Below are 11,293 nucleotides of genomic sequence, written 5' to 3'. Positions count from 1 at the left end.
GATGAGAGAGAAACATCGATCAGCTGCCTCCTGCACATCTCCTACTGGGGATGTGCCCGAAACCCAGGTACATGCCCTTGACCGGAATCGAACCTGGGACCCTTCAGTCCGCAGGCTGACACTCCATCCACTGAGCCAAACCGGTCTCGGCAAGAGACACTGAATTTTATAAAATATATAAAACAATGGTGTTTAGACATTGGGTATTAGGCAGCACTGGACAGTGACTCCTGAGAAATGGAAAACAATGAGGTAATCCCAATAATTGCCCAGCTTACTGTCTGGAGAGAGTTTCCAGCCACAGCACAGGGAAGGGGAATCCAGATGGAGTCTAGGAATCTTCCTGAGTTGAGCTGATGTAGCTGGGAGGTGAAAGAGGCTAAAACTCCCAGGACATTGTACTCATTTGATAATTAGCCCTTAACATAGTACCTGGCACACAGTAGGTGCTAAATGAATAATGAATATTCTTTTCACCGACTGAAGATAAGAGAGAGCTATACAGAGAGAAGAACCTGGAGATTTCAGTGTCTCCCTTGAGTCTTCATCTGATAGCTGATGAGTGCATGTCTGCGGGGAAACTACCCAAGTGCTGGGAAAGAACCAGAGCATTAGAGAAAACAAAAACTTGGAGCTCACACAGGGCAGGGAAGAGTAAAAATTAATGAAATTAGCACTTCATTTCTTTTAAATATATTTTATTGATTTTTCACAGAGAGGAAAGGAGAGGGATAGAGAGTTAGAAACATTGATGAGAGAGAAACATCGATCAGCTGCCTCCTGCACACCTCCCACTGGGGATGTGCCCGCAACCAAGGTACATGCCCTTGGCCGGAATTGAACCTGGGACCTTTCAGTCCGCAGGCCGACGCTCTATCCACTGAGCCAAACCAGTTAGGGCTAGCACTTCATTTCATGTGAAGTACTCAAAAGGGTATTGCCTCAGTATAGGGCAAAATTAGCCTAAAGACAGACAAAGTTTAAAAGCAAGCCTCAAGAGAATCAAACTTAACTGTGTCCTAGACAAAGTTCAAAAATATCTCTAGGGATACAAAAATATCTAGTACTCAATAATGTAATATTAACAGTGTCTGTCATCTAATCAAAAATTACCAGGAAACAGGAAAATACTACCCATAATGAAGAGGGGAAAATCAGTCAATAGAAATAGACCCAGAAATTATACAAATGATAGAATTAGTAGAGAAGAACATTAAAATGTTATTAATATTTTGCATAAGTTTAAGAAGGTAGAGGAAAGATTTAATATATTAAGTAAAGATATGGGAGATATTTAAAAGACTCAACTTCTGCCCTGGCCAGTATGCTCAGTGATTAGAGCATCAGCCTGTGCACCAAAGGGTTGCAGGTTCGATTCCCAGTCAAGAGCTTGTGCCTGGGATGCAGGTTCAATCCCCAGCCCCAGTTGTGCGGGAGACGACCAATCAATGTGTCTCTCTCATGTTGTTCTCTCTCTCTCTCTCTCTCTCTCTCTCTCTCTCTCTCTCTCTCTCTCTTCCTCCCATTTCTTCCTTTCTGGAAATCAATGGAAAGGGAACCCTTGGGTGAGGATTTTAAAAAAAAAGAAGACCCAACTTCTAGAGATGAAAACTACAATGTTTGAAAATAAAAATACGTTGGATGGGATTAAAAGCAAATTAGACACAGCAGAAGAAAAGATTAGTGCACTTGAAGACACAGTGATGGAAACTTCTAAATGAAAGCCTAAGAGATAAAAGGACTGTGGGGGAACAAAGAAACATCACTGAGCCATGGAACAAATTCAAGCACCTCATTATATACATGTAATTGGGGTCCCCAAAGGAGGACACAAAATATATGAAGTAATGGCTGGATTTGTTCTAAATTGGAGGGAAACTATAAGCCTACAGATCCTGGAAGTTTAATGAATCCCAAGCACAAAAAGCATGAAGAAAACTATGCAAAGGCATATCATAATCGCTAAAAACTAGTGATAAAGAGAAAACTCTTTACAGCATCGAGGAGGGGAGAGACCTATTATGTACGAAGGGACAAATATACGAATAACGGCATACTTCTCTTTGTAAATAATGCAAGCAAGAAACAGTGTGGCAATAGTTTTATGAACTGAAAGAAAAGAAAAAAATTCAATCTAGAACTATATGCCCAAGGAAAGTACATTTCAAAAATGAAGGCAGCCCTGCCCTGGCTAGTTTGGCTCAGTGAATAAAGCGTGTTGGTCCATGAACTGAAGGGTCCTGGGTTTGATTCCGATCAAGGGCATGAATCTTGGTTGCAGGCTGGATTCCTGGCCCTGGTTGGTATGCACAGAAAGTAACCAAATGATCGATTATTTCTCTTTATGTCTCTCCCCCTCCCTTCCATTCTCTCTAAAAATTAATGGAAAAATATCCTCGGTGAGGATTAACAACAACAACAAAATGAAGGCAGGCCTGACTGGGTGCTTCAGTTGATTGGAGTGGTGTCCCATACACCAAAAAGTTTCGGGTTCGATTATGGTTAGGGCACATACCTAGGTTGCAGGTTCCATCCCAGGCGGGCGCAGATGGGGAGCAACTGGTCAATGTTTCTCTCTCTCTCTCTCTCTCTCTCTCTCTCTCCCTTTCTTTCTCTAAAAAAAATCCATAAAAACATATCCTTGGCCCTAACAGGTTTGGCTCAGTGGATAGAGGGTCAGCCTGTGGACTGAAGGGTCCCAGGTTCGATTCCGGTCAAGGGCATGTACCTTGGTTTCGGGCACATCCCCGGTAGGGAGTGTGCAGGAGGCAGCCGATCGATGTTTCTCTCTCATCGATGTTTCTAACTCTCTATCCTTCTCCCTTCCTCTCTGTAAAAAAATCAATAAAATATATTTAAAAAACAAACATATCCTTGGGTAAAGATTTGAAAAATGAAGGCAAAATAAACACTTTAGATATATAAAAGCAGAAAAAAATCATCGCCAGTACATCTGCAGCACAGAAATATTAAAGGAAATCCTTCATGAGAAGGAAAATGAAACCAAACGAAAATCTGGATATACTCAAAGGAATGAGCAGCACTGGGAATGGTAACTATGTAGATAAAAAGAAAAGTTATTACCGCTCATTATGCCTTCAGTAACTCAGGCAGAGAGCACACGGCTCTGGAGAAGGCAGCCATTCCACAGTTCATGACTGCTTAAATAAAGCTTCTCAATGGTCCCTCTGTAACCTCAGCATCTTTGTTTTTTTCCAATTATAGTTGACATACAATATTATATTAGTTTCAGGTATACAATATAGTGATTTGTCATTTATATAACTTACGAAGTGATCACCCCTATAAGTTTAGTACCCTTCTGGCATAACCTTAATATCTTTTAAAGGTAAATTTGTAAATGTTTGGAAAATTTTGACATGTACTAATGCTATACTAAATTAATACAAATAAAGCAAATGTCAGTAGTTTTTTTTTCTATCTTGATAAGATAGCCTATTGATTCTTGGTGGTATTTTTTTTTTAATTTTGTTGTTAATCCTCACCCGAGGATATTTTTTCTATTGATTTTTTTAGAATGGAAGGGAGGGGGAGGTAACAGAGAAAGAGAAACATCAATTGGAGACACATAGACTGGTTGCCTCCTGCATATGCCCCGACCAGTGTGGGGATCGAGGTACGTGCCCTTGACTGGAATGGACCTGCAAACCTTCAGTCCGAAGGCCAACGCTCTAACCCACTGAGCAATTGGCTAAGTCTAAAGTTTTAACTTATTAATCATTTTCACTAGGTTGTGTTTTTGGAAGAAGAAACTGAACAGAGAAACATATATAAAAGAGAACAAAAGCATTTGTTATGACAGTCTTACACCACGGTTGAGCACTGGGTAGTCTTATACACCTCCACATGTGCACGAGTATTTGCAGGACTAACACCCAGAAATAGCTTTGCCGAGTGAAATGATGTGTGCACTTAAAATTGTGAAAGATATTGCTAACTTGCTTCTCTGTAGTAATGGGTTTACACTCTCACTACCACGGTATACACATTCCTGTTTCCCTACTCCCTGACCAGCATAGTTCTCAATCTAATTTCATCTTTGCTACCTGACGGAAACGGCATCTCATTGTAATGTTAATTTACATATGTTCCCCCACCCCTTATCCACAGGGGATGCATCCCAAATCGCCCCCTCCCATGCCTGAAACCATGGATGGTTACTGAACCCTGTAGATATTGTGTTTCTTCCTATACGTATATCCACGTTACGGCTTCTCTTTGGCATGTCCAGCATCACTACTCTTGTGCTTTGAGACCATTATTAAGTGGAAGAGGGTGACATGAACACCAGCACGCAGCACTGTGACAGCGATCTGACAACCGAGACAGCTGCTCAGTGACTGACAGGCAGGGAGTACCTGCGTGGGGACGCTGGACGAAGGGATGATTCACATCCCTACTGGGACTGAGCAGGACGGCAAGAGATGTCATCATGCTACAGAGAACAGCGTGCAATTTCAAACTTACGAACCGTTTATTTCTGGGGTTTTCCATTTAATATTTTTGGACTGAGGTTGACCTTGGATAACTGAAACCGTGGAAAGTGAAACCATGGGTAAGAGGGGGACCACTATATACTTCCCTTATTCTAAGTGAAGTTGATTATTTTTATATATTTAGGGGCTACCTGTCTTATTTTAATGAATTAATTATTCATACCCCTTGATTTTCTGCAGGGTAGCTGATTTTTTTTTTTCTTTTTCTTTTTTTCTTATTTATAGCCACTCTAAGTATCAGGCTGATATGAGTTGGAGATATACTTCCCACTTTTGGGTGTTTTAGTCTGGCTTTATTTATGTATTTATTTATTTATCTGGTTTTATTTATGATTTTTCTTATATCATGCAAAATTTTAAAATTTTATGTCATCAAATTTGCCAAGTCCTTTCTTTTTAAAAAAAAATATATTTTATTGATTTTTTTACAGAGAGTAGAGGAGAGGGATAGAGAGTTAGAAACATCGATGAGAGAGAAACATCGATCAGCTGCCTCCTGCACACTCCCCACTGGAGATGTGCCCGCAATCAAGGTACATGCCCTTGACTGGAATCGAACCCGGGACCCCTCAGTCCGCAGGCCAACGCTCTATCCACTGAGCCAAACCGGTTAGGGTGCCAAGTCCTTTCTTTTATGACTTCTTTGCCTTGTGACATACTTAGACTTCCCCCACTCCAAGGTTATAAAAACCAATTTCTCCCATGTGTTAGTCTAGTACTTAAAGGTTCTCTTCATCCACTCCCACCCCATTTAACTCTTAGATTCACCTGGAATTTACTTTTGTGTAAGATGTGAGCTATGGACCCACCTTCTTTTCTCTATGTGGCTAACATTTTCCCCTGATTTGAAATGTCACTTTTACACTGTTTTGTTTTGTGTTTTGTGTTTGGTGGGAAAGGCCAAGTGGATACACTGTGTTCTCTCTCTCTCTCTTTTTTAAAATATGTTTTTACTAGAGGCCTGGTGCACGAAATTTGTGTATGGGTAGGGTCCCTAGGCCTGGCCTGCGATCAGGGCCGATCAGGTTCCCCGCCTCCCCACCTCCTCCTTCCCTTGCTCCCTCAGCACCCCACCGCCGTGGCTGGTCGCCCGCCATGTTCTGCACCGCCCCCTTTTGGTCAGCACACATCATAGCAAGCGATCGAACTCCCGTTCTCCCGGTTGAACTCCCAAGGGGACGCTGCATATTAGCAATATATATATATATATATTGATCTCAAGAGGAAGGGAGAGGGTGAGAGAGATAGAAACATCAATGATGAGAGAAAAATCATTGATTGACTGCCTCCTGCACAACCTCACACTGGGGATCGAGTCCACAACCTGGGCATGTGCCCTGACCAGGAATCGAACAGTGACCTCCTGGTTCATAGCTCGATGCTCAATCACTGAGCCACACCTGCCAGGCTATAATGTGTTCTCTTGATTAAAGGTATTATTCAAAGTGTTTGTTGACTCCATTCAGAACAGTTTTAAGTATTAGCTTTAATTTTTTAAGAGTAGTAGTCAGCTCTCTGGGGCAGTGATCTCTGAACTCTTGGGGTGCCTGCTGTCAGGGAGCTACAGCCCCCTTCTGTCCATGACAGATTCTGCTGTGTGCCCTGCTGTTACTGAGGGGAATGTGTCTCGCACATGATTTTGGGCCAAGAAGTGGTTTTAAACCACTGATCTAGGGATTTCCCTTTAGATCACTGGGGCTTTCAAACATAGAGAACACTTGCTACCCCTGTAGAAGGGACTTCCATTTCATGCAGCCTTATAACATCCACCTGTTGCCAGAGGCCCAGCTAGTGTTCCAGGGTTGTTACTTTAATGAGAAAAGAGCCTAAACAGGTGTCCAGAAGTCAAGGGAGAACCTTTCCAAGGAAAACTGAGCTCTTCACTTTTGAGTACGTTTCTGATCCTCAGATTGTCTTCCCACTTTAGAATCATAGTCAAACTGTACAACTTTACTTTCCTGGGGGAAAGAACTACTGGATTAAGCTGTACTATGGCTGTATTTTGTCACTATGTAGAGCTGGCGATAGAGAGTAAGGTTCACTTCTTTTAATTTGAGACTGTTTAAAGTCAGAAATGAGTGTGGCCCTTTAAAAGGTAGAATTCTCAGGGTGCCCCCAGTATAAAGGCTCATAGAGTTCTACCCAGGGGGGCAAAATGGGTAGGTCTCTCTGGTAGGACCAATGCCACTGACTAGGGCGGATTCCCCGGAAGTGTTCTGTCAGTCAAGTGTTTGAGCGCCTGTGAGGTTTGGTCAGGGAAGATGCACAATGGCTTTTCATTGCATCCACTCTTGTAAAGTTGTTTTTATTTGGGCTACTCACAGAGTAGCTTGTCACTTTGAACTTTGGGGTAGCAAGTGTTCTCTATGTTTGAAAGCCCCAGTGGCGCTGGCTTCCTTTCTCAGTTCGTTTGTTAGCCCTTGGGCACCTTGTCTTCTAGAGGAACTAGGAACAGGTGTAACATAGTGAGAGAAGCTGGGATAGTTGTAAAAGTGTTGTGGGGTCTTTTTTTAGACTATCTTACACTAGAGGCCCGGTGCATGAAATTCGTGCACAGGTAGGGTCCTTAGGCCTGGCCAGTGATAAGAGCCTATCAGCTTCCCCACCTCCCTGCCTCCCCGCCTCCTTTCCTCGCCATCTGCATGCCGCCACTGCGCGGTTCCCCCCACCTCCCTGCCTCCTCCTTCCCTTGCTCCCTCAATGCCCTGCCACCGCTGCTGGTCGCCCGCCATGTTCTGTGCTGCGCCCTGGTGGTCAGCGCACATAATAGCGAGCGATCAAACTCCTGGTCTCCTGGTCGAACTCCCAAGGGGACACTTTACATATTAGCCATATATATATATATATATACAGATTTTTTATTAATTAGTTTGTTCCAGAGACTGTTAAACACTTAAAAATAAATTTACAGCCCAGCCAGTGTGGCTCAGTGGTTGAGCATCAACCCATGAACCAAGAGGTCACTGGATCATTTCCGGGTCAGGCTCAATGCCTGGGTTGTGGGCTCGATCCCCAGTAGAGGGTATGCAGGAGGCAGCTGATTGATGATGTTTCCCTCTGATCAAGGTCTCTATCTCTCTATCCCTCTCTCTAAAAATCAATAAAAATATATTTTAAAATAAATAAATTTACAGAGTACAGTGAATCTCTCAATAAATGGTCATATTTCCCTGGCTGGTTTGGCTCAGTCATTAGAGTATCAACCCCACGGACCCAAGGGTTGCGGGTTCGATTCCCAGCCCCTGTCTGGGCATGTGCGGGAGGCAACCAGTCCATGTTTCTCTCTCTTCTCTCCGCATCCTCCCTTCCCCCTCTCTAAAAAATCAATGGAAAAGGTATCCTTGGGTGAGGATTAAAATAAACGGTCATGTTGAAGTAAAGAAGTAATATCCACTTTATAGATTTAATTAATCCATGTGATTGTGATGTCTGGCCAATGCAATTCTACCATAATAAATATCAGATTTAGGGGAAGCCCTTCACACAGGTTTCTACATATCTATTTAATAACAGTTTTCCTGTTTTCCTTCCTGGGCCATTTTCACTCCTCAAAAGTCACATTATGTTAGTACAGTCATTCCAGCATGCCCTGAGTACCTCCACATCTTAGTCCTAAGAGCACTTTTCACTTACCAGCTGCCCCTTGGACAGTTTAAGCCATGGAGGTGACCTTTTGATAAACTCTTTCTTCCTCCTGTCGCACACATCCTCTCCTCTCCCCTGAAGTTTCACTCAAATGGATTGTAATCTCCCGGATCACTCAGCAACTGAACAAGTTCATCCACCCAGGGGCCAGTCCCACGCCCGGGGTACTTACCCCTTCCAGACCCTTCCTGAGGAAAGCAAGTGTCCTTCCGTGAGCAGGAGTCGATTTTATATTTGTTTAGCCCGTGACTGATAGGATGGGCAGTTTGGGGGAAGCGGAGAGGAGATGGCAGTTTTAAGGGAGAAAAAAACCATTAAGTAGAAATGATCCCTCTGCCTTCTTCGGGCGTGTCCCATTTCTGGGCATCTCTTCAGGATTTCATTCCTCCGTCCAACTGCCGTTCACACACTGCCCTTTCCAACCGCTCCAGAACTCTTGGCCTTGGCATTCCGTGATGTAAGTTATTCCACGCATGGCTCGAAATGGGTGTGAAGCAGTGTTGCCAGGTGTCGGATCACTAGTGTAAGTTTCCCGCATCTCAGGATCTCGGGGGAGGGAGGAGAAAGGGAGAGAACTGCTCTTGGAATTTGTGGGTTGTTATTGTTTGAGCCAGAACACAGTCACTGTGCTGGCTGAGCAGATGCTGCCGAAGGCTGGGAGGGAGGGAGTTCTGGGCCCGGAGCTGGGGGAATTGGGGTTGAGATTTTATAGTGTTTGGATATAGATTGTTTGGAATTGAACAGTTGGTAGCGTTGCTGCCGAGGGAGGAACCTGGGACCTTCGGGGCAAAGCCTGAGGCAGTGCTGCCTGGACTGTGGTGTCTCTTCTGTCTCAAAAAGGAGGGAGAGCGCCTTTTCTGTTTTCCTAAAGATAGCTCAAATGCGGCAAGGAATCCAGATTGCTCACCATGTTTGGAAACATCCAGTCACAAAATTCAAAGACTTCTGTATCCATGAGATCTTTTTCTAAAACAAAAATATTCTTTCTCCCCTTGTCATGATACATTTTGAGGAAGTTGCTGTTGATGGTTTACAGTCCGGTTGGGGAATCTGCATGAGGGGTTGCTGCCAACTATCTTTGATTTGTCCAGATTCCTTTTTGACTTGTAAGTTAAGGATTAGTGTTCAATAAAAACTATTTAAATTGAATACTTTATCTCTTGAATGATCACACACACACAAACAAAAATCCCATTAATAATCAGCAATTAGAGGAAAAACTCACATGCAGTACAGTTATTTATCTAGGAAAGTACATAGTATATTTGTAGGTTGCATGGGTGCTACTGGCTTTAATCCACTTCACTGAAACAGTGTTTTTTTATTCCTTTTCTTATAGTTGTCATGGATGATGATGACGACTCGTGTCTCCTTGATCTTATTGGGTAAGATGCTCGTTCCAAAATCAGGGTGAATCAATTGTGTGAGGTTTCCTCTACTAAAACAACCTAAGAAGCATATTAAAACCAGATGGGTTTTTAAAGTAAAAATTAATCATCATAGTATGGATTAACAAGTAAAGAGACTCGGGTTGATAGGGATCAAACTTAGGTAATGCTTTATTTATCTTTATTAAATTTATTTTCTAACAAGTCCCAGGAATGGTAATAGGAAATAGAACAACATCAATTAAAAAAAAAAAAGTAAGACGAAAAACTACTAATGAATTAAAATAGGGAGATAATTTTATTCAGGCAATTGTGTCATTTTTGTTTTACCCTGGGAAAAAGAATCACATTTATGGTTGCTTTCCCCTTTTTCATTGTTTTCTAGAGACCCACAAGCACTGAACTATTTTCTGCATGGACCTAGTAATAAATCTGTAAGTAATACTTAGCACGCCGCAGATGTAACTTCTGTTTCTTCTCTGCAGTTAAAGTAATCTCTGTTGAATTTGTGCCTTTGCAGAGCAATGATGACTTGACTAATGCAGGATATTCTGCAGCCAATTCAAATTCAATTTTCGCCAACTCTAGTGTGAGTATGAGAGACTGAATGCGGTGATCAGTGTTTCTGTCTCATTGATGCCTGTGAATTGAGGCTTTACTTGCCTTTGTATCAGGATAAGAATGATTACCTTGTCTTTTGTAACTGACATAGAAAGGAAATCTATTGAATATGCTGACATTTTCTACTTTTAACTTAGCCAAGACAAGCTGTATGAGATTTACTATGCCATTTTCCTAAGCTTTCAACTTTCTTTTTAAACTGACTCAGAAATGTTATAATCTAAGAAAGTAGTATTACAAAGTTTGAACCTTGTTACATAGCTTTAAATAAATTATTCTTTTTTTTAAAAAATATATTTTATTGATCTTTTACAGAGAGGAAGGGAGAGAGATAGAGAGCTAGAAACATCAATGAGAGAGAAACATCGATCAGCTGCCCCCTGCACACCCCCCACTGGGGACGTGCCCGCAACCCAGGCACATGCCCTTGACCGGGATCGAACCCGGGACCCTTCAGTCCGCAGGCCGACGCTCTATCCACTGAGCCAAACCGGTTTCGGCTAAATAAATTATTCTTAATTGTAGTTACATGCTAAATATTTTCATCTCAAACAAGAATAATAATAACTGAAACTTATCTAGTATGTTTGAGGCACTGACGGTTTAACATAATTAACTTCATTAATCCTCTCGATAACTCTATGAAGTAGGTTCTGTTATTATCCTTATTCTACAGATGAGGAAACTGTGCACAGAGAGCTTAGTACTCCCCAAATGACACAGCCAGGGGTTGCAGAGCTAGGATTCTCACGCAGGCCACCGGGTTCTAGAGCCTGTATTCTCAAGTTCCAGGAGCATCCACACAGGAAGCCTGACCTGGAGGACAGGGGTCCTGCCTGGAGGCGATACCCAAATTACTGCGTTGAAGCCTATGATTCTCCAAGTCCTGAGATGGTGCCCAGCTGACCGAGACCACATTCGTCCCATTTCAACTGCTGGTTGACTGGGGTCCAGTGCACCAGTCCCGGCTTTTCTACGTAGTTCTTTGCATCATCTGTCCCCAACCCTAGCAGCTCGGGCTGAGAATCCCTACAGCTTTGCACATTGGACCACTCATTCTTGATTGATCTACTTTCAATTTTTTCTTCACGTTAAAGAAATTTTCAAATTGTATTTAATATA

At 42.5% G+C, this 11,293-nt stretch overlaps 1 protein-coding gene across 1 annotated transcript in view; it reads left to right on the top strand.

Annotated features, from left to right (window-relative positions):
* The first annotated feature begins 9,501 nt into the window (after positions 1-9,501).
* The window catches only part of GLTSCR1L (GLTSCR1-like), a 43,226-nt gene continuing 41,434 nt past the window's right edge, over positions 9,502-11,293 (top strand). The window contains exons 1-3 of the mRNA XM_014532996.1: positions 9,502-9,547; positions 9,936-9,984; positions 10,071-10,139. Coding sequence (XP_014388482.1) covers positions 9,507-9,547; positions 9,936-9,984; positions 10,071-10,139 — 159 coding nt within the window. The 5' untranslated portion in view covers positions 9,502-9,506. The remainder of the gene's footprint in view (positions 9,548-9,935; positions 9,985-10,070; positions 10,140-11,293) is intronic.

Source organism: Myotis brandtii, unplaced genomic scaffold (assembly GCF_000412655.1).
Source record: "Myotis brandtii unplaced genomic scaffold, ASM41265v1 scaffold929, whole genome shotgun sequence".
NCBI lineage: Eukaryota > Metazoa > Chordata > Mammalia > Chiroptera > Vespertilionidae > Myotis > Myotis brandtii.
Note: the sequence above shows the minus strand (reverse complement) of the source record. Positions and strands in the feature narration are given on the sequence as shown.